The sequence below is a fragment of the Argiope bruennichi genome, chromosome X2 (assembly GCF_947563725.1).
Source record: "Argiope bruennichi chromosome X2, qqArgBrue1.1, whole genome shotgun sequence".
Classification (NCBI taxonomy): Eukaryota; Metazoa; Arthropoda; class Arachnida; order Araneae; family Araneidae; genus Argiope; species Argiope bruennichi.
Genome location: NC_079163.1, coordinates 21,485,159 through 21,510,378, shown reverse-complemented (window position 1 = coordinate 21,510,378; position 25,220 = coordinate 21,485,159). Strand labels below are relative to the sequence as shown.

The 25,220-nt window shown below is 28.7% G+C and overlaps 1 protein-coding gene across 1 annotated transcript in view; it reads right to left on the bottom strand.

The window, feature by feature from the left end:
• The window catches only part of LOC129959655 (poly [ADP-ribose] polymerase tankyrase-like), a 237,337-nt gene that overhangs the window by 67,531 nt on the left and 144,586 nt on the right, over window positions 1–25,220 (bottom strand). The window contains exon 4 of the mRNA XM_056072543.1: window positions 20,366–20,467. Within this exon, the coding sequence (XP_055928518.1) occupies window positions 20,366–20,467 (102 nt within the window). The remainder of the gene's footprint in view (window positions 1–20,365; window positions 20,468–25,220) is intronic.

The following is a 25,220-nucleotide window of genomic DNA, read 5'->3' as shown; positions in this document are numbered from 1 at the left end:
TTCCATAAATCTTTGTTTAATAAATAAACTAGCCGCGGTATCCGCAGTTTCGTCTGCGTTTATTTGTTGTATGAACATCTAACTAAATATAAAATACATATAATTCTACGTCGTATAGTTTTCGAATTTCCTACATTCAATCTCTTAAGATATATTCCTATATTTAATCTCTTTAGAGTTCTCAACCATAAGTGAAATAATAATAAATATTAAAGATTTGGGATAAACAACGCGCTTGGCTTAACATTCTGCATATATATGTAAAGCTTATTTGTAATTTACGATATAAATTTAGCAAGGGGAGAAGTATGAACTTTTAGTATTCATACTGGTATCTTTCAGAGAGTAAATTTTAACACAGACAGCTTAACAATTTTATGAGAAGACAACTCAATTAAGAAAGCTCCTTGGTCTCGGATAATATTTCCTTGATTTAATACTTGAATAATAACATATGTAAATGTTATTAAATTGAATGGTATTAAAATAAAATTCTAATATTTACTAAATTCAAATATCAAGTAAATAGTTTTCATGGAGGAAAATATAACGTGTACTCAACAGAAGGCCCAAATGCATGAAAATAAAAATATTTTCTGAAAATATTTTTCAAAAAGCGTGCAATTTTTTAGGAGCATGGCATTCAATTTTTTAAAAGTTTAATCAAAAACTTTATAATTCAGTTCTTGAAATTTGAAACCTGACGGCACGACATTTACTAATGAAATGTCCCAGTATTCATCATAGCATAAACATCAGGAAGAAAAACAGTTCAAAAGATTTAGATTTATTGGAATTATGGTAACTAAGTTACTTGGAGCTATTCTTTTAGTTTATTGTATTATCCTTAAAGAAAATATGCAATGTGTTCTGTTAACGGATCGACAAACACAGACCTTTGTTAGCAGTCATCAAGAGAGACTAAAATCTCAAAGGAGAACGTATTTATTGCTAGTCACTGTATTATGACATGATACATTGTTAGAAACTGACATCATTGCACAGCCGCATAGTCTACAACGAAGTAAAAAAGATTTCCGGAAACGTTCGAAGATATCAGGGATGCTTTTCATGTCTGACACAATGACGTCAATTCGCACTTATGAGATCCTCCGTCGTGCCCATAAGCGTAGCGTAAAACGAGTGATTTGAAAATAGCCCCATAGGAAAAATTCATTCGGATTAAAATCTGTGGGGGTCAAGCAATGAGAGTAGTCCATCTCTTTTTTCTATTGTAACATCAAAGTAACTGCGCACTTCGCGGGAAAAATGTACATGCTATCATGCATGAGCAACATGCTTCACTGTCAGGTGAATGGTACACTTGACAACATTTCCGGAAGAACCGTTGAAGAAAAACAAAGTGTGTTGCTTTATCCAGACGTTTCGGTAGCAAGTACAGCCTCAAGACAGAATCAAAGAGGATTTCTACCCACACATTGACACTAATCCTCTGATGAGATTTCCACTGATTTGGAGATCGGTCATATATATACCTCCAATGTCGTTTGGGCAAAGATTTCGCTCTCTCAACGTAGATTGTGACACCATGTTCCATTGCAGTGTTTTCCTCTCGATGCCTACTAACAACTCTCCGAGTTTGTAGGTCCATCAGTAGAAAACCCTGTATAAAATTGCAGGACAGCTGTTATGTTGGCCTTCTGAATTTAAATAGCATTAAAAATCTGATTTGGCCAAGAATGCTCTTTATGAAAATATTAAGTAATAGTGATAATCTATTTTCTTAAAAGACTCGTTTCTACTTTTATCAATAACATAGCATACGTTAGAAAAAGAGGAATAATAATACTGTTTTTCAAGGAGATATTAGGGGACTTCAAAATGTTTTCATATTTTCAAGGAGATATTAGGGAACTTCAAAACGTTTTCATATTTGTGATATGCTGGATCTAGAATCACAAAGATATGTTCTACATTCAAAATTAAATAGTGGTAAAAACCTTATTTGGTCTCAAATGCTCTTTATGAAAGAATTAAGTAATAGGGAAATTCATATTCGGTTAAAATATTCATTTTTACTGTTATCAATAACACATCATATGTGAGAAAAAGAGAAATAATAATAATGCTTTTCAAGGAGATATTAGGGGATTTCTAAACATTTTCCTATTTGTTATATGGGGAATCAATAGAACCACGAAGATATCCATTTGAGTTAGGAATTGACTTAGTGCATTTGTCATCAGCATAAATTTTCTCTAGTTTTTTGCTTTCTATTTTTCAAATTTTGAACTAACAGTCTTCCCCATACTAGAATTACTAACTTCATAGAATCCCAATTTTCCCCCATTTATCGTATTTAAAATGCTCGACAGGCTTTTAGAAAACAAAAAGTATGGTTCAAAACCATTTAATTATCAATAAAGAGAGTGTTTGTGCTTGCATATATTTGTATATATATATTATATACATGTTTAAAAATAATTCATAATATTTAAAACTTGATAAAGAAATACTGTATGCAGGTTTATCAAAATTTAAAAATGATAAAGAAGTTTAATTGATGAAAAAGATTAAGAACTATAAATGAAATGGTTTTCCTATGTAGGAATAACCTAGGTTTGATAAATATGTTTAATTGATGCATAATTATAAAAATAACATTACATCAAGATAGTTTACTATACCAGAAATCGTTTTACATTAATGGCAAATTTGTTGGTATTATCTCTTGTAAGAATCGAGTTATTTATCCTTTCTTTCTTCTGGGAGTGCATATAAATCTAGAAGTAATTTTGGACTTTCGAGGCAAATTGGTCTTTTGGGAGACTTTATGTGTTGCCATGAAGATAGTTACCAATCTGAATAATTTTCGAAGAAACTGCACTTTATTTAGGCTCCTTGAGAGAGAAAATAACAGCGGAGAAATTATGTTGCACTGTTAATGCTTTTTAATGTAAACATAAAGCAAAGAATCTATGAAGATTTTAAAGATCGAAATTGTTAACAATATTCAGTACTGATCGAATTGTTAACAATATTCAGCACTGATCGAATTGTTAACAATATTCAGAACAGATTTAATTCGTTTGCTATTCATATGATTCAAGAGTTGTGAGAATCATCAAATAAATCGAAACTTCTTTTTACATAGTTATATCGTTTCAAACAATTTTTAATTTCAAAGATAAAAAAACAAGATATAAATGCCATGCATATCTTAAATTTTAACTGTGTTGCATATCATGACATGTCTGTGGGGAAATTTAAATCTTTAACTAAGTGAAGTAGAAATCAATTCAAAAGACAATAATCATGTGGAAACGCTTAAATATCTTACCTACCTTTAACACTTTTACATGCAGTAAGTAATAGTAAATAAATATCCCTACTAGTATGCATCATTTAATTAGATGGTTAAATAAATTCACAGTTTAAAAGTGTAATATTTTTTTTTAATTTTACAGTTATAAAACGATCTAATTCTTCACTTTTTGGCAATGGATGTGGGTTCAGAGATATTTTTACTCGTTCATCGGTTTATTGAAATTTCCAATTGGATGAATTAAATTATCCATCTCAATGCATCATGGAATTTAAAAGGTAAATCAATTCATAGGTCAAATGATTAATATCCTTATATATTCAAGGCTATAAGCTGTATTTAAATTCTACATTTTATGGTAATAAATACAGTTTTAGTATAAATTTCTTCTAGTTTATATTTTTATTTACATTAAAAAATTTATATCTTAAACTTGAAAGTAGAGAATTCTAATTATGTTATTTATTATGATGATACGTTCTCTCATGAATTTAATTTGAATTAATATCCTTATACATTCAAGATTATAAGATGTATTTAAATTCCACATTTTATGAACATAAATATGACTTTAGTAAAATTTTCTTCTAGTTCATATTTTATGCTATTTATTATGATGATAATGAATTAATACACGCTATTTAATTTGAATTAATATCCTTATACATTCAAGGCTATAAGCTGTATTTAAATTCTACATTTTATGGTAATAAATGCGGTTTTAGTATAAATTTCTTCTAGTTTATATTTTTATTTACATTAAAAAATTTATATCTTAAACTTGAAAGTAGAGAATTCTAATTATGTTATTTATTATGATGATACGTTCTCTCATGAATTTAATTTGAATTAATATCCTTATACATTCAAGATTATAAGATGTATTTAAATTCATTTTATGAACATAAATATGACTTTAGTAAAATTTTCTTCTAGTTCATAGTTTATGTTATTTATTATGATGATATGTTCTCTAATGAATAATTAATACAAGTTATTTAATTTGAATTAATATCCTTATACATTCAAGGTTATAAGATGTATTTAAATTCCAACATTTTAAGACAATAAAGATAGCTTTAGTATAACTTGCTTCTAGTTCATATTTTTATTCGCATTAAAAGATTTTTTTTCCACCTTAAACTTGATTGTAGAGAATTCTAATTATGTTATTTTTTTATTATGATATGGTCCCTCATGAAATGATTAATAATTTAATTTGAATTTTTTCCAAAAATCGTTAAAAAACTAAATTTATTTCTGTTGGAAACATTTAAATTGTAAATAATACATTTCCTTTCTCCGATTGTTTCTGAGCCTATTATATTAATGCTTATGAAATATTACTTTTAACTCATAATATCGATTTCAACCCTTTCTTCTGCAAATAAATAATATTTATTGCAAAAATTCTTATTTCTCTACATTCGACTTAGCCTTTTAGAATCTGAAACTTTTCTTTATTTCTAAGAGCTCAGATGTTATTTTTCTTCCAAATGTACCTTTGGAAATTTCCCTAGCAGACTTCTGTAATGGCTTAAAATAAATAAAAATGGAAATATGAGTTTCAAAAGGTTTCATTCAGAGATTTAGAGTGTTTGGGCTCCATCTTTTTTCTGAACTCCTCCATCTGATTTCCATTTCTTAAGATCTTTATGATAAAGCGAACGAAAGCCGAAACGCATAAAACGAATAAGAATTTAGCATAAAGCAAATAAGAATTTCTCGCATTAATTAACACATTTTATCAGTATTGGCACTTGCATTTTTTAAATGGTAACCGTAACTACTTCATCAGAATTTCATTTCTTGGTTTTATTTTTCTGAATCAGTTCACGTGAGAATAAATTCGGTTTTGCTTACCTGAATTTTTCAAATTGAATAATTCAAAACTTACGAAGTCATTATAAATATATATTCCAACTCTTTTAATTACTCTTTTAATTAAAATGAGATGATATAATCCTAAAAAATTATAGGTACGCCCAGAAAAAATTATAATTAATTTTATTAATATGCATTATATTAATTATTACTATCAATATAACAGATTTCAAATTTATTAAATGCAAATTTTGATCAATAAAATTTTCGAAAAATTCGTCCTCGAAATTTAACATTAGAACTCATCAGAAAAATTTCTTTTCTTTCAAGTTGATGCATAGCGATACAGATAAACCCTATAGAATAGGTTTTAATTTGATTTATTTGATTAATATCCCTCCTTAAACCACACACACAAGAATGTTTGTGAAAGAATTCTTAATGCTGAATTGTGGTAAAATCACGAGAAAGACTTTTAACAATACTTTTCTGAGCTAGACCATTTTCTAAATTCTTTACAGAACTAATGTGAGGACTCTCATCTTAATGGCAGATTTAATATACAGTATACATAAGCTCTCATGCATTAAGTTTTTAAATAGAACTAGTGTTGAAGTACGCTATTTATGTGTCAAAATCGAGAATACACCATCGGGCATATGCCGTATCATACAGACTAAGAAAACATTACGGTTTAGGTTTTAGTTATATTAACGTCCCGTTTGAGGCAACACTAGGGCTATTTTGGGACGGACCTCGAAATTTTGAACCACGTGCAGATGACGAGGACGACACCTGAGCTGGCACCCCCTCTCCACATCACACCACACCAGCAGGAGGACGTTTGGTCAGGAGAGATTTAACGTGCAACAGACCCCCTTACACGACAGTTCTTCGGCGGAATCGAGACTCGAACTTGAAACCCTGCGGTTCCGAAACCGAGATCTTACCACCAGGCCACCGCGGTCCCTGAAAATATTACGGAATTGAGTTACAGAGTTACCCACTGAGAACTCAAATTATTCAGCAGTTTTTATTGTATCAGTAAGGTCACCTCTTAACCTTTTCCAGGGCGATTATATCCTTCCGAAAATATCCTTTAAAAATCAATCCTATCTCTTTTTCCCTAAAAAGAGTTAAAAGTTTTTAAACTATACCACTTTCTTAAGAACCTTTTTTCTAAACCAAGTGGTAGTCTTTCGATGGTTTATAAGAATAAATTCAATAAATTCCTTCTTCATACATAAGATTATTGCAGTTAATATAACGTTCTGAACACCATATTTTTGCAATGGAACAACATTGAAAACACATATTGTTTGAAGCCTTCGATAAAAACATACATCTTAGTTAAAATATTTCGATTCATATAAATTTTTAGAAGAAATATTAAGCTAATTTGTAATAAATTTTAAATTATAAAGCATGAAAAAAATATATTATGAAAGATTTTTAAAAACTTTTAAAGTTTCACATTTTTTATTACAAATTTTAATTAATAGTTTAATTTACATTGATAAATAAAAGATAATAGTTTTTCTCCATTTAATTAAGCCGTAGTATGCATTAGATAAAAGTAACTGAAAAATTCATGACTCTTACTTGATAAACAAATTTAGTGTTTTTTTGCAAAAATTTTGATTCAAGTTTTCAAAACAGAAATGCACATATTTGGAATAAAATTATTAAAAATCTGAATGTTTTTTTAAAATTATTGATATTGTTTTCCTTTCTGATTATAAAAGTTGGTGGATTTTCTAAAACAAGTAAATTTAATTCGTTTCAGAATTATTTAATAACACTTGTTCTAAGTTACTTGGTATTTTTGACAAACATAGAAATATGCATGCTTGTTCTAACCTTTAAAACATTAGACAGCATTTTAATGTTTAATTTTTTACTAATAAACAAATTAAATTTCAACACTTCTAAAAAACGCTTATCAAAAGCAAGAATTATATAAAATTACTTTTTTATGATTAAAATAACCTCTGATAATTAAATTAAATAAATACGTTCTGTATTCTAAACGTATTTCTTTCATCTTGGCAAAGTGTTTTCTAATTTAAAATCCGTTTAATTTAAATCATCATGAAACGTGTTCAATGAAATGAAACGCTAATTTTATGTCCAAATGAAAAAAAAATTATTCTTTAATTATTTTTAATTAAAGTAGTAATATCCCTAAAATGGAAGTAAATGAATAGCTACGTATAATACTTACAATTAAAAACAAAATCCTGATAACTGAAAAAGTAACAATTTTGTAAAATATTTATTTCCCAATAAACGGAAAATTTAATTAAACTCAAAACATGAAATTATTTTTTTTACATCGAGAATAAAGTTTCACTCTACCAATAAGCTCTCTCTGTTAAATTATTTTAATTAAATCGAGAGGTGTAAGCAATAAATTTTAAACAGAAATCAATTTGTAACATATTTGAGAAGAAAACATTCAATCACTGAAATTCATTTACTGAAACATTCATTTGCTGAAATGTTGTTTCTTGAAAAAAAAAAAAAAAAAAAAAAAACAGTGGGAGTAGTCTCCCCGAAAGGCTCTAGCATACTCTTTAATAAAGATGTTACCCACTGAATAAAAATTATGAACTTATTATTATCAAGGTCGTAAATATCACTGGTGTTGAGATTTTTATTTTCATAGTGCCGCACATGAGAGCTTTAAGCTTTTTATTATAATAAAGAAATTATTTTAATTAAATCGAGAGGTGTAAGCAATAAATTTTAAATAGAAATCAGTTTGTAACATATTTGAGAAGAATACATTCAATCACTGAAATTCATTTACTGAAATGTTGTTTCTTGAAAAAAATCAGTGGAAGTAGTCTCCCAGAAAGGCTCTCGCATATTCTTGAATAAAGATGTTATCCGCTGAATAAAACTTATGAACTTATTATTATCAAGGTCGTAAATATCACTGGTGTTGAGATTTTTATTTTCATAGCGCCGCACATGACAGCTTTAAGCTTCTTATTATAATAAAGACAACCAAATACAATTTAATTCCACATTCATTCTAAAGTATGTTTTTCGTCCACAAAATTCACTCCTTGGTTACTGTCAAATGAAATCGAATTTGTTTTATATTTCATACTCGAGAAGTTCAATTCCCTTTTATTTCTCTATTTTAATTAATTTGTAAGATATTTATTTTTTAAAAGATATAAATCTAGACTCGTTTTATCATTACCAGTTCCATTACTGCATATGTTTGTACAGACTGATTTTGATCGATACTATCTTTTAGCAGTTTCGACTTCAAAGGATCGTGGATTCAGGATTTCCACTGAAACCCGCATTCTACCTCTGTTAACGTGAATTGAACATTATCGTTGTAATGATGAAATTTGGATGTGTTGTTGAAATGGTGGTTTCAGTGTTATCATCATTATTTGATGATATGTTAATTCTATGAATTCAATTTCCTCAATAGCTATAGCGCAGTACTAAAATAGCTATAGGAAGAGATGTTAATCTAATAAATCAAAAATCGTTCCCCTATTTTTATTCTTTTTTCTGCAAAAATATTTGCTCATAACGCATGCAATAAAATGGAAAGAATGTCAATATTTGTTTCTCTATTCAAAATTGAAACAAAGAATTTATTGAATTAAATTTATTAGCTTAAAAAAGCTATTTTTTTAACTCAAGTATCAAATGGCGAAAAACACATTTTCTCTCTTAAAATTATATGCCTCTGTAATATTCTATAGTGATATGACAAGCTTCAAACCAATTTCAAATTCAACAAATTCCTTTCTTGTAAAAACAAGTCATTTGCTTATTTTATTATTTATCATCTCTATATCCAAAATTTAAAGAAAGGAATGAACTTTGTATAAAATAAAAATGGATTGGGATTTAAAATTGGATCTGTCATTTCAAATTCCTATATCAGTAGTGGATAGTACGTGTCTTCACTTACCCATTTTTTGCATGATGATGGAAATTTCCATCATAACAATTAGTGAAGAAAAAATTGCACTCATAACTGGTTTACTGTAAACTGGTTATTGCTGGCAACTTTTTTCACGACTATTGTGTAATAAGGGACATAGCTGTCAAAAAAATCAAATGTCACAATCATTATAGCGGATTTTAATTTGTCATTTCGTTGTTTGTTGTGGTTAGAAGAAACGTGTGATTTCTTGAATACTTTTTTATAAATAATCTGAGAAATTTTTGCTACTAAAAGCGATAATGAGTGGAAAAATACAGAAGAGAGGGACATTGAATACTTTGTGCTGAGCTTAAAATGCAAATTTGCATGATGATGGATATTTCTATCATACTGTTTTTTCAATTATTTTGTATTATATATTTATACTAGGATTTTTTAAACAACTTCCCTCTAATCTAGAACAGGAATTATATTACCCTGATTTATTTCACACAAAAAAGAAAAAAATATGCAAAGAATCGTTAATAATAAATGGTTATTTTAGTTCTTAAACTGAATTCTTTGAAGTAGTTCCAAAATTGAATTTTAAATCAGTTAAGGAATTTTATCTTTCTCATACTTTTATTCTTTACCCTGCAACAATATTTATTCACGAAGCTGGCAACAAAGCAGATAAAATGGCAACATTTTCTCTCGATCCCAAACTGAAACAAGGTCACCCAGATTTATACTATTTTTTCGCCCTCACATATCAAACGGTAAACAATACTCTTTTGTGTATAAAAGTAAAAGCTAATCGCTCCGCCGTAACACTCTGGAATGCCTGCATTCCAGGACAATTCTCTACTGCTTTGTTTCAAATAGAAAAAGGTTATTTAGTGCAACAACTATTTCCTCTCTCTTTCTACCCCAGGCTAACAGAAAGAGAATAATGCAAGAGTAAATGAATTTTTAATAAAGAACATTATCTCCGGGAAAAAAACTGAGTTACTTTTCAATTAAATATTCACAGGGACGTTCTAATTCATCGCGACATGAAAGCCTCCCGCCCTTTTCTATAAAACAAGTCACAAAGGAGGGGTTTGAGTAAGACAGCTGTGAAATTGCCCTCGATTTCTTTAGAAACGTTTGTACGTGCATTGCAAGCCAAAAATGTATGACTTCATGGTACAAAACGTGAATCTCGATCTTCAATGTTAACTTGAATTCTCTCAACTTCTAAAAGAGCATTTAGTCTCATGCTATGGTCTTCAGTTGGCACAAAATGATAAAATATCGAGCGAACAATTCATTGTTTTAAATTATGCTAATCTGTCATAATCTTTAAACATACAAAATAATTTAACGTTAAATGGAAAGAGTACTTTATGTTCAGTTATAAGTTACAAATATTGCAACCAGAAGGAATCGTTATAAAATATGTCTACTCTAACTGAGATCCAATAAATGATTTTAAAACAACTAGATAAATGCATATATAAACGATAGGAAAAATGATTTAATTAATATAAATAATCAATTTTATGTTGTTTCACTCAATAAATGCGCTGCTCAAAAAAAACTGCAAAATCTAAATTTTTGCACAATTACTCGGCCCTATCAATTATATTTAGTAAAATACTTTTGGCACTAATATTTTTTCCAAAAACGTTACACACTTTTGAAACTAAAATTTATCGAGTTGTAAAGCTTTGAAAATCTCTATTTTAGTTTATTTTTGACCGATACTTTACCCTACCATAAAAAAAGTTTGCTTATCATTAAGGTTTCTAAAAGCAACTCAAATGTATGTGTGTTTTTTCATCTGAATCATGGGTATAATATTTCTTATTAAAGAATACTTCATTTGATTTAATTCTAGTGAATTAATTCACACTAAATATTTTAATCACTTTTCTAAAAATGCATTTTCGTATAAAAAGATTTTTCCATTTACATGAAGAATTGTAGGTGTAGAGAAAACATCACATGAAAATCTATTTCTAGAAAAGTATGTTTTTAATATTAACCAGATATAATCTGTTTATAAAATTAACTGAAAACATCATCAGTAGAATTTTTCACTTATGCTAATTTCAATTTATTTCATTTCCAGAAAAAAATCTAGAGTAAATTTCTGAATTTGTTTTCTTCTTGTTTATGAAAATGCAACTATTTAAAAAATATAAATAAGGAGAATAGAAAAAACAAAACAAAATCCTAAGATACTCTACAGTATCGTTAATATGCTTTTGTTATATAAAATAAGATGGGGAATAGGGAGCAATATCTAAAAATATTGTATAATGCATTTTTCTTTGATGCTAGAAATGTGCATCACAAATAGAAACAGTTGAGAATGCCTGCAAGAGATATTAAGAAAAAATTAAGATAATTTAGAAGGCATAAAACTTACAATAAAGTTAAAAATCAAGACTCACATATTTATTACACTGTAAATAATAAATAATAATAAGCAGTTGGAAAGAAAATTTTAAAATTCTATACTAATATCATTCCTTAAAATAAATAACTATACTGAAAAGTCAAGTTTTTTTTTTTTTTCAAAAATAAGAAAGGTTTTTGTATCAATATTCTTAAATTCTGAGCAGTCTTCTTCATAAAATAATTTGAATTTTGTTTCTTAGCTTATTCTTTGAAAAATTACATAGATTTTTATATTTGTATAATAAATGATTTAATTCTATTTTACATATTGAAATCCTTTTTTCTCAAATTCCTAATTTTCTTACGAAAAACATCGCAAATTAAAATCTAAGGTGCAGTTTTCGTTAATATTTTGTATAATAACTTCTCATTATGTTCTACAATTGTCTATGTTTCTAAATTAACGAATAAGCAATCTGTTCATTTAACAATAATCTATAGTTGTTTTAATGACTCACAATGCGAAAAAAAGTTGCACATTTCATGCTGTTTGTCAATCGAACCACAATATTTAAAAATTCGATAGAAGAAGTGTTTCTTTTTTAGTTTAGGAAATAGAAAATATTTTTCTATATGAGCTATTTGAGCAAATTGTTTGATAATCTTTTAAGCTAGAAGGTTTTTGCTTTATACTTGATTTTAGTCTAAAACATATTTTTTCCAATTGTTTTCAAAAACTGCTAGCATTAAACTGGAACAGTTTGATTTCATGGATGTTATGCAGAAATTCGAAAATATCGAACATAGTCACATAAAGATAATTTAAATAAATAGTTGAATTTGATGATATTGTCACGTAGGTACTCTAGTGTGGAACTCAATGACACACACAATATGTAAAGCTAAACCAATTTATTAAATGAACTCAGAACACAGTGACTGATAGATCTTCTGCTTTTATACTAGCAGGATAGTTCCAGAATACTTTTCTGGAAACAGTAAGAAAAGTCCAGAACACTTATCTGGCAAATTAAAGAAATGTCCAGAATCTTCTGGAACATAGAATTAAGAAAAACATAAAATCAAGGAATTAAATATTTACACAGACCGAGAATCGCTTTGTCTCTAGTGGGATTCGAACTTACGATCTCTTAATTAAGAGACCAGTGCCATGCCCATTCGACCATAGAGAATCGATTGCCTCTTTTCAATGCCGCAATATTACGTAAATAGAAAATTAAAAGGTTATAATTTTGAAGATATATGCTCACAAGAAAATACACCTTAAGAATGCATGCTTTCTCTCATATCAGCAAATAATTGTACAAAAGTGTATTTCCATAAATATGTACAATTAGTTTTTTATCAGTAAGATTCTTGAATGATTTGGAATTAATAAGATATAAAAAAGTGTCTGTTTTCTTGATATTCAGTAAATATACATAAAAAATCCATATAATCATGATATAAAACCGGTTATAATAAATGTTTCTCTAACATAAATGCATCTGAATAAACCTGTAATAGCAAGAGTTTTCGCGTTTTAAGAAAAAATGCTTGAATGTAAATTTAGAAGTACCAAGCAGTGTTTTAGCTGGAACAAAAAAATATCAATTTTAAGTAGAATGATTCATGTAATGAAAAAGTAACCACAAACTGGCTACTCCAACCCCCCGGATGGCACAAGAAAAAATCTAAATGTCTGGAATGCCGCAACAGCAAAACTGGTGGGGACTGTGGTTGAGGGGCCATCACCGGCTGAGGTACAACCCTTCCCTTGGGAAGCAGGCAAAGTAGATATGGAAAAGTAGATATTTTTTGTTTTCATATTGCTTTTTCTTATTTAATTAAATGATTATTAATTTCAACAAATTTTGTTTTGTTTTGGCTCTTTGAAAAAGTATTTAGAAGAATTTGAAATTTTCTTTTAAAGTAAAAAAAAAAAAAAAAGCTTTCTTTCGATGCCAATTTACGCGAAACATTTAAATGGATATTCCTGTATTCAAATATAATTAATTTAAAACAAAAAAAAACATCTTTAACACTAAGAATTCAATAGAAAAAAATCGATTAATGATGCTCCTGAAAAATCATAATAAAATCTTAAATCAAATAAAATATGAAAAATTAGCATTTTCAGAATAAAGAAAACTGAAAAATAACTTTTAAATAAGAGAGAAAATTAAAGATTTGTTGTTTGTTTGTTTGTATATACGAAAAGCGTGTATGCAAACACATTGGAAAACATTTCTAAATGAAATATTCGATAATGGCAGTAATGACATTTTAATAATAGGAACAATGCAAATCAATGCTAAGGAGAGAGCCATGAAACCTTCCGGTTAATTTATTTTGTTTTTCACGTGAGATGGTCTCACACTTGTAAAAATATCAGGCAGGTCTTTTCCTTGTTAAATTTTAAATTAATTATTATCGATTTTAATTTAGAAATATTTTTAATAAGAATGATAAATTGTGTTTAATAGGTTAGTTAAAATGCACCAAATGAGGTTAATTTTTATTTTATGGCATCAGAAAAAGCCTTTATTTAAAAAAATTAATAAAGTTAAAAAAATTCTTATTATTATACACTTTGGCATTGACTTTGAATAAAATGTAAACACAACAGAAGCAATTTATTATTGAGAAAATTCATTAATTGAAAATGCGTTAATTACACTTCAATTTCATAGGGTTCAATATCTCAGATATTGTTAAAATAGTTCATACTTGGAAAATATTCACTGAAAAAACGAATCTCAAGTTTCTAGGGTTAGTTCAACAATTTGAAAAAAAAAAAAAAAAAAAAAAAAGAAAGAAAGAAATTCTAAAACGTTAATGAATCCCAGCTGGATATAGAATCTTTTCTATAGTTAAACTACTTCAGACAGGAAAAAAATATTAACAACATAAAATTAATTATTTAAGGAAAAGGTAAAAAAAAAGGGAAGCCGTGTTTAATAGACCGTGCTTCATATAGTTTCATTAAGACTGATCGATTGGTAATGTTAACGGAAGCATAAAAGCTTGTAATAAAAGGCGTCCTTTTTAAAATATAAAAAAATAAGTACAATTACCTACTGTTATAATTTTCTACCCGCAGAAAAGCAGTTCATTAAGCTACGATATTCATTTTTTGAATATATATTGCTGTTTTCTTTTTAAAATCTTTCTAAGAAATTTCCACTTGAAAATAAATTTTGAAATAATTAAATCGGGATAGAGCTCTACTTTTAGAAATAAAAAAAATATAATAAAAACAGATTAAGCATGAAATATGAAATGGAAGATAGTTGAATTTCTCAGACTAAATTTAGTAAACAAAAACATTCATTAAGCTGTAGTAAAAGATATATTCTTTGCATAACCAATAAAATACAGGTACTTAATGCAAAATTTTGTAGATTCTAAAAGATGTTTTGTAGCTTAGAGATAGTAAATATAAAAAAAAAACTAAATCTTAAATCAGTTAAATGATCTTATATGATCCTACTCTAGTCAAAATTTTTGTATGAGAAATAAGTTGACTTCTTTTTAGTATCACACTCAGAAAAAAAATTGTAAACCAATAGAAAAATATAGATATCTTTTTGTATAAAAGCACAAATAAAGAAATTTGAGTTTAAATTTAAATCCTAACGAAATAAAAGTAAGCCCAACACAACTGAAAAATTCAAAATGCATTCAAATACCGATTTTATTATATTTTGAATGATATCTTAGAAGCACGATTAAATTCTTTTTTACTTGAATGTCTGCGAAGAATCCGCTTAAGAATCGTAAACAGCCCATTAGATTCCTGCAAAATTCAAATATAAACAGAGTAAGAATCAAATCCTCACAAATACCATTATATATTTCTCCCTAGTAGTCGTTACCTTATCGCTACTGAAACAATCATATAAATTCAAAAAAATTTCGTAGTATAGCTCTTGAAACGTGAGTAAGCACTGCTTCAGAAATATCTCAAAATTTCTTTATTTAATGCTCAAAACTGGAGAAATGCTTCAGAAACCTCTTAAATATAACAATAGTTTTAAATCTTTTCGAAAAATGGCTGTATTATTTTAATGGCGGTTTCTTCTTGCATTAACCAAAAACCAATGAAAATATTTTTGAAAGTGCAAAGTTTATGCCCAGTTTAATTATTTATTTTATTATTACGGATGGGTTTTTTTCTTCAGAATCTTGAAACCCCAATTCTTTTCATTGAGAATTCTAAGATGGAAGGAAATTTAAAAAAAAAAATTAGATGAAACAATTAGTTATTGTTTATTAGATAAGTTTAATAAATTAGTTTAGATTTTAAAAAATACAGCATACTGTATACATCATTTATGATATTGTGTTACTATTTTCTGACCCATATTTGCAGAAAAAAAACCCTAGAAATGGAAAGCGAACTATGAACACATTGCACATTTATTATTATGGATGGGTTTTTTTCTTCAGAATCTTGAAATCGCAATTCTTTTCATTGAGAATTCTAAGATGGAAGGAAAATTTTTAAAAAAAATTACATGAAACAATTAGTTATTGTTTATTAGATAAGTTTAATAAATTAGTTTAGATTTTAAAAAAATACAGCATACTGTATACATCATTTGTGATATTGTGTTACTATTTTCTGACCCATATTTGCAGAAAAAAACCCCCCTAGAAATGGAAAGCGAACTATGAACACATTGCACATTTATTATTATGGATGGGTTTTTTTCTTCAGAATCTTGAAATCGCAATTCTTTTCATTGAGAATTCTAAGATGGAAGGAAAATTTAAAAAAAAAATTAGATGAAACAATTAGTTATTGTTTATTAGATAAGTTTAATAAATTAGTTTAGATTTAAAAAAAATACAGCATACTGTATACATCATTTGTGATATTGTGTTACTATTTTCTGACCCATATTTGCAGAAAAAAACCCCCCTAGAAATGGAAAGCGAAATATGAACACATTGCACATTTATTATTATGGATGGGTTTTTTTCTTCAGAATCTTGAAATCGCAATTCTTTTCATTGAGAATTCTAAGATGGAAGGAAAATTTTTAAAAAAAATTAGATGAAACAATTAGTTATTGTTTATTAGATAAGTTTAATAAATTAGTTTAGATTTAAAAAAAATACAGCATACTGTATACATCATTTGTGATATTGTGTAACTATTTTCTGACCCATATTTGCAGAAAAAAAACCCCCTAGAAATGGAAAGCGAACTATGAACACATTGCACATTTATTATTATGGATGGGTTTTTTTCTTCAGAATCTTGAAATCGCAATTCTTTTCATTGAGAATTCTAAGATGGAAGGAAAATTTTAAAAAAAAATTAGATGAAACAATTAGTTATTGTTTATTAGATAAGTTTAATAAATTAGTTTAGATTTAAAAAAAATACAGCATACTGTATACATCATTTGTGATATTGTGTTACTATTTTCTGACCCATATTTGCAGAAAAAAACCCCCCTAGAAATGGAAAGCGAACTATGAACACATTGCACATTTATTATTATGGATGGGTTTTTTTCTTCAGAATCTTGAAATCGCAATTCTTTTCATTGAGAATTCTAAGATGGAAGGAAAAATTTTTAAAAAAATTACATGAAACAATTAGTTATTGTTTATTAGATAAGTTTAATAAATTAGTTTAGATTTAAAAAAATACAGCATACTGTATACATCATTTGTGATATTGTGTTACTATTTTCTGACCCATATTTGCAGAAAAAAACCCCCCTAGAAATGGAAAGCGAAATATGAACACATTGCGCATTTATTATTATGGATGGGTTTTTTTCTTCAGAATCTTGAAATCGCAATTCTTTTCATTGAGAATTCTAAGATGGAAGGAAAATTTTTAAAAAAAATTAGATGAAACAATTAGTTATTGTTTATTAGATAAGTTTAATAAATTAGTTTAGATTTTAAAAAAATACAGCATACTGTATACATCATTTGTGATATTGTGTTACTATTTTCTGACCCATATTTGCAGAAAAAAAACCCCCTAGAAATAGAAAGCGAACTATGAACACATTGCACATTTATTATTATGGATGGGTTTTTTTCTTCAGAATCTTGAAATCGCAATTCTTTTCATTGAGAATTCTAAGATGGAAGGAAAAATTTTAAAAAAAATTACATGAAACAATTAGTTATTGTTTATTAGATAAGTTTAATAAATTAGTTTAGATTTAAAAAAATACAGCATACTGTATACATCATTTGTGATATTGTGTTACTATTTTCTGACCCATATTTGCAGAAAAAAAACACCCTAGAAATGGAAAGCGAACTATGAACACATTGCAAGCCCAGCCACTTCTATACCAATCTTATTGAAGAGCTCTCGTAAATGATAAACATTCCATTCGCGTGTAATAATTTCTTCTACTTCCTATAAGCAGCTTACTAAAATGTTGCTTCTTTTTGCATCAATAAACTGCGTGGGTTCTAATCAAGTAAGTTGTGCGTTCAATCATGTCATGAAATTGCCATCAGAAATATATCCAAGTGACTGCTACTTCTAGATTGGCATTCCATACATTGTTGCCACGTATTTCTAGTTTTCATTTACAATCTAAAATTATATTCTTTGATAGACGTACTTCAATTTCAAGCGATGTACGTCCAATGGTATTTTATTTTCATTCATTTCATATTTCTACATTCTTGTTTGTGTTTAATAATTTATGAAGCAATCAGATGGTTTATATTGCTATTTCTTCGATAGATTGTTAAATCTAAAAAATAACGAAGTATGAAAATTCTTTTAGTTAACTTGTAACAAGTTTGTAAAAGTGCAATTTTGTAATTGATTTTTTTTTTCATCTTCTAAATCAATAATAGGACTGAAATTTTCAACATTGTGTTTTAAATGCCAGTATACTAATAAATAAATTTAAGATCATAATTATCGGTTAATTATTTAATTAAAGTTTGTTTCTATGCTTATGACGCCACCTGATATTGAGAGTGATAAAAATAAATTTTAATAAAAAATATTTAGCACCATAATCAAAGATTGCTGTTAAAATCTTTTAATTAATTATTAAAATTAATATTCCACAGTTGTAATTATTGAATGTAGTATTTCATTAATTCATTAATTCGGATTCCTTTTTTACCATCTTTACTAGTAAAACAGTTGCAGTGATAAAAATTAAAGTTTACAAGTATTAAAGTTATTAATTAAATTACCAAAGAAGTTACAGGATAATTTTTTTAGTTTTATATTGAATTTAAAGCATAATATTGAAAGCATAATAATTTAAAGCATTTATATTGAAGCAGTAATTACATTTACATAGTGATAAATAAGAGCATTTACCTTTCAGACACTATGATATTATCAAGACCAAATACCAGACATGTCTGTGAAATCAGACAACTAATTAACAACCACTTCATTATGTTACTGGACACCTCTATTTAATACCTTTCCATTAAAACAGCTAGCATAATAGATCTGTCCATTTTATGAAGCTTTAAATAGACATTTTTGATCTACACTAAAAGATACAGTCTCCCATTAATAAACAATCAAACTGCGTTATGGAAATGCAAATCGAAACTTTATGCTGCTGTTATACTAACAAAACACTGAAAAAAAATGTAGTGTGGTTTTAAAAGTTTTCGAATGTTTAAAAGAAAGAACAGAATTCAAGAAAAGATGAGTTACGAGGGTCTCTTTTTAATACAGTAAATATCGAAATTTAGCTTATAATTCCAAATTTGGCCTAAGTGAAGATTAGTGTGCACCAGCCGATTGTCGCCAATATTGCAACCCATCGGATCCCTCTTATAGCAACCGTACTGCTGTTTTGTTTACTACTTTTTGCAATGGTTGAGTTGTACTTAAACTACAATTAAATTATGAAAAAATGTTAAATTAAAAATATTAAAAAAATATCGATTAAAGATTTTACTTTTGTTCTTTATTATAAAGAAATTTAAGCTTATAATTAAAAGTTATTTTCTTCTTTCTTTTTTTAATGTGAATACGAACAGAAAATATTTATTCTTTTGCAATTTTTAATTGTCAGTATTCGCTTTAAAAAAATCGTCTGCATTCTCACTTTCAAAGACAGCTGCAAATGGAATTCTTCGCAGTTCTCGTAATTCTTTTGGTGTTATAACGGTTGGTTCCCTTCATAATTTGTTATGTCGGGATTATTTCGAACCTGTAGAATGAAGAGCGAGTTAAATATGCATACATATATATTTTACGAGTTAATGAAATTAGGAAAGGATGCTTGTTTGAAATTTTGTATTGAGAATGGTTTGATATCGAACAGGCAGAATGGATGGAAGGTGAGTGGAATATATTCTTTTACAAGTTGATGAAGGTGGGGAAAGTATGTTTGTTTGAAATTTTGTATGGAGAATGTTCCGATTGCTTATTTCTCCGTTTTTTCTTTTCTCTTGGTTATGTACTGTTTCTGTTTTCCACACAGTCCTTATGTTCAATGTGCTAGCGAAGCTACTAGGTTCCCGCTCCCGCTGCTAGCGAAGCCGTAGGATGTTTTTTTTAAGTTAAAAAATTCTGCCCGGTGCCTTCTACAGATGCCTTCGGCATCTGTAGAAGGCACCGGAGTATGAAAAAAAAATACTTATCAGTAAAAAGTTCTAATTAGATGGCGGGAAATAGTAACCGTAACTGTTCCGCGGAAGTATTTGTTTATTTTGTCCGCCATCTTTATTGGCGACTTGGCATTGTTGGCGCAGCTGGGTGCACACTAAAATTCACTTTTACCCCAAATTTAATTTAAAATTATATTTTATATAAAGATAACTGTCATTGCATTCATTCTAAAGCAAAAGAAATAAGGAAAAGTGAATTTGGGAACGAAAAACTTTCAAAAATATTGGTCAGTTATGGTTGAAGCTGTACTTTTCAAGTAGTATAACTACAGATAACAAAGAATAGCCGTAACATGGCATAAGAATGGCATACTTACAACATCCATAGCTCTCTCATCAGCTCCCAACGCCAATAGATATTGGTATATCTCCCCTCTGTCTGGTAGAAATGCAGCGTAATGCAGGGCTGTTCTTCCTTGCTACAAAAAAATAAAGAAGTCCACATATTCTTTTCTGAATGTACACTGAAGAAAATGTAAACATAGCTTTATTCAGTAGAGTAAACAAAAGTAAGAAAAGCATTTACTGGAATGCCTTCCAGCAATTTTGTTTTACGTTCCGATATTTCAGTTTTCTTTTCCGTCCTTTCTGTCTGAGCAAACTGGTTTTTTTTTTTCACCTGAAGCCCTAAAACTCTAGAGACAGTAGAAACGGAAAATGAAGTTCCATGTGGAAGAAAAAGTAACAGAAGTAAAAACAATCGTTTCCGAATAGTTTTCGTAGGCAAATATACAGAAACATAATATTTCAAATAAAAACTAAATTGCGACAGAATTAACTAAAACTGTTATATAATCCTTGTTAATATTTCAAAAATTAATGTACATCTGGGTTATAAAAATATATTTGCCGTCGGAATTTCCTTCATGGCCATGGTAGTCTAGTAGCAAAGTCTCGTCTTGGTGATAGGAGAGATCAATATTCAAAGCCTAATACCAACAAAAATCCACCACGAATATGTGGGCCTGGTGTCTTTTAAATTTCATGGCAAGTGTCTCTACGTCTTGTCGCTGGTGGGGAATACAGTTTGGGAAAGAGACTCTAGGAAACTCAGGCGTTGTTCTCGGCATCTGATAACGATTTAAAATTATGAGTTCTATCCCAAAATATCCTTTACTTCAAAATACAACCTTAATATAATTGAAACTAGGCACCCCTCCCGTTAAAACGGCCGCGGTCGCCTGGTGGTAAGGTCTCCGCTTGTGAGCCGTAGGATTTCAGGTTCGACACCCGATTCCACCGAAGAACCGTCGTATAAGAGGGTCTGTTGTACGTTAAATCCGTCATGCCAAACGTCCTCCCGCTGGTTTGGTGTGGAGAGGGGGCTGCAGCTCTGGTGCCATCCTTGTCATCTGACCGTGGTTCAAAATTACGAGATCCGTCCCAAAATAGCCCTAGTGTTGCTTTACAACGGGACTTTAGTATAACTAAACTAAACCAACACTCAACAAAAACATATTTTCAGGGTCCTCTAAAGGAAATGTGTGTATGAGCAAATTTTGCTCAACAAATGCCAGTTGTTTCGGATATATTTGTCATCCTTCATGTAAAATTATTAATTAAGTTCCTACTGTTCACATTTAATGTGTCTTTAGAGAAGATGATGGTAATTAAATTTGCAATTTTTCTTATTCTGCTGAGTGTTAAGTACTTGCAAATTTAGGAGGCTAGTGAACTAAAGTATTAAGGGATAAAGTCTTGTATTATTTTACAATGATCATATGTTTAATATATAGAAAAGTTGTTAATTCCATTCATAAATGTTGCTAGATTAAAATAAGTAATCTCTAAAAATTTATCTAAAAATCCATTTATCTTAAAAATCAAAAAAGTATAAGGTTTTTGTAATGCATTGTAAAATAAAAGATCTTGTAAATTATATGCTATAAGGTATTGAATAATTTTTTTATTGTTAATTATCATTCATTACATTATTTCAGAAATTTAAATAATGTGTGATTAGTTGGAATTTTGTGGCATTTCTTTTGATTTCTTCTGTAAAGCCATAGGAAGCATACTTTCATCACTTTAACGGTGGGTTTTTTTTATTAACCTGAATTTTTTAACTTTAAAAATCTCTATTAGGTAAAAAGAATTATAATGCATTTTAAAAGGTTCAGGTAGTGAAGAATTAAGGAATGACTAATATTAAGCTCTAGATATTGAAGAATGCGTAGATATATCAAAATTCCAATCGTAGCTTTGTACAGTGCCGACAAAGAAAATGTAAGTATTACGACATGTGTGTGTTTATTTTAATTTTTAAAAGTTTCCTCTTAATTTTCAATTTTATATTCCCAAAGAATCATAATTTGTAAATAAATCTCTACTCTAAAACTGACAGCTCGTTATTTATTTCAAATTTAATCTGACATTAAAAAAATGAAAGTTATTACATTTTACAAAAGTTGCTTTGCAATTTATTGAAAGTGAACAAATATAAATACGACGCAACATTTCAAAATTTAATCTATTGACATCTGACTTATTTTTATAAATTCAATAAAATTTTAATTTGATACATCGATCTGCATATTACTAAAAGAAAAAAAAATCTTTTTTTTTAAAATTTATGGTTTATTTATTACTATTAAATTACATTTTACTTTTTCAATAATTCACTACTTAAAAAATCATACAAATCTTATTTATATACTTCTTAAATTAAAGAGTAGCCACAAAATATGCTTTTAAACAGTTTAATAAGCATAAACTTATTTCGGATTGAATTGAATGTCTTTACCTTAATATTTTATTAGCTTACTTTAAGACTTTTAAGTCAATAAATGAATAAGTATTTCCATTAAGACATTAAGAATGAAAACCAATGCAATTACAACTCTTTATTTCCCACAAATATGTTTCAAAACTCTCTCGACAAAATTCCGATTAAAAAGGGTTTCATTCGATTATAAAAGCTCATGATGAATAGAGTTTTATCTGATTAACTTCAAAACTCTAATCCTAGCACTCAAATCGTAATCCTTTTGCAGTAAGTGGCTTTTATTTAATATTTGGCAAAAAATTCAAAACATGCATTGATTTGGACAAGCTATTTGTCTTCCGGGAATCTTCGAGTTTGATTTAAATACCAGTTTAGATATTCAAAATACGTTTACTTTTTTCTTTGTTGGTATATAAATTGTTTAAAACGAACTCAAATACTCTTCATCGTTTCTGGTGCTTGCATCTAATTTATATATTGCAGTAAACGTGTTGAAAACATAGATTTAATGGAGAGATATTCAAAATTTCAGTTAAATAAACATTCGAAGTTGATTAATTATACTTAAAACTGCGAAGAATTTCCTTTTAGTAAATCTCTAAAGTAATTAATGGCAGAGCTGCTTTATCATCTAAAAGGTTAAGTGATTCTCAACTTAATTTTAAAATAAAAAAACTGCTATCTAATCATTAAAAGTGTCCGAAACATAATGTGCTGCCTTTATAACAAGAATCTGAAAATCAATATAATGTGCATTAGTGACTATTCTTGAATTAATGGATTTGAGCTAGTCATTGCACTTGCCAAAGATGCTGTGAAACCAAACCAGCCCATTTATTTTGATAGCCTGCCAAAATTCTTATAAAAAAGAGTTGCCTTTGATATTTCAATAATTTCTTGGCAGCAGCCTTAATTTATTAGTAATGCAAGTTATAAAAAATAAAGAACAAATATCTCAATTGCTACACATGACCTACTAAGAAATTTCATTGTAATTTTATTAACAGAGACTTTTGCTGGAATACAAAAAATTTGATTACCAAATGTATTTTGTATGTTTTTGTCGTGTCATATTTCTGCAATAGAAAATAATTTTGAGCTTCCAAACGCATCCACTAAATGAGATATCAAAACCAATTTTGGAATTTTTAAAAGAAAGAAAATCACTGTTTTAAATCATTTGAGAATATATTTTCAGCAGGGGCATGCAGTTCGTCAAAATGAATTTTGTCTCAAAGGATAAGTCAAAATTAGGGGAAATTAATTGAGGATTGTTATGCCAATGATTCTATTCTTCCTATTACCATCCGAAGTAAAGTTGTTTGCGATTGATTGTCCAAAAGATTGGCTAGTGGATTAAGCTTCTTCATACTTGACAATTCTCATGCTAATTCCCTCTTTTTGTAATTTCTGATGCTATATCCTCATCATCGAAATTTCAATTCGGGCTGGTGATTTCATTGTACCTCCAATAATGGTGATGCAGCTGGCTAAGGCCCCAAGAGCAGTTAAGTGGATCAATATTCTTATGAGTGCTCCATGTATTTTACTGAACTTCTAAGTGATCCATGCATGAGGTAATATTTCCTTCTGAGTGATCCATACCTGGGACAATACTCCTTTCTGAGTGCTCCATGCATGGGACAACACTTCTCCATGCATGAGACAATTTTTTCTGAATGCTTCATGTATGGGGCAATACATTTTTCTGCGTGTTCTATGCAGAGGCGGTGGTAGCAGGGGGGCAAGGGGGCAATTGCCCCCCTGTCGACAGCCTCTTGCCCCCCCCCCCGTTGGCGAGAAATTCAGAGTTTCGTCGGCAAAAGTGTTCACCATTTCATAATGGTTGTAGAGAGTTGAGCATTATCGAAAATGATTATTTAAAATCAAGTCTTTTGGCTATATTTGGTAAAATTGATTGGGGGTAGGTCAATAATCAATAGGGTGGTAGGTCAATAATATGCCGTATTTTGGGGACAATTTTTGATAGACCAAATTAAGAACAGAATGCAATGGATGTCAAAGACGTTAAGTTCGCAGATTTTCAAACATCTGATTCAAATGTCTTTCATTAAGCTATGATTTGTACTATGTTTGGCAATATAACCGACAAGGTAACAAGTGAATAAGATATTGACACGGTGATATTCACATTTTGCTAGCAATTTTTGGTCGGTCGACTAAATTCAATGCGGTGAGCGCCGAAGATGTTAAATCTGCAGATTTTCAGACATTTGATTGAAATGTCGTTCACTTAGCTTATAAATTGCATTAGATTTGGCAATATATCCGACAAGTGAATAAGATACCGCATTCTGCCGATAACTTTTGGGCGGCTGACTATGAACTAAATTTGATGAATGTCAAAGAATACATACACAGATTTTCAGATATTTGATTCAAATGTCGTTCATCAAGCTTTGAATTTGCACTACGTTTGGCAATAT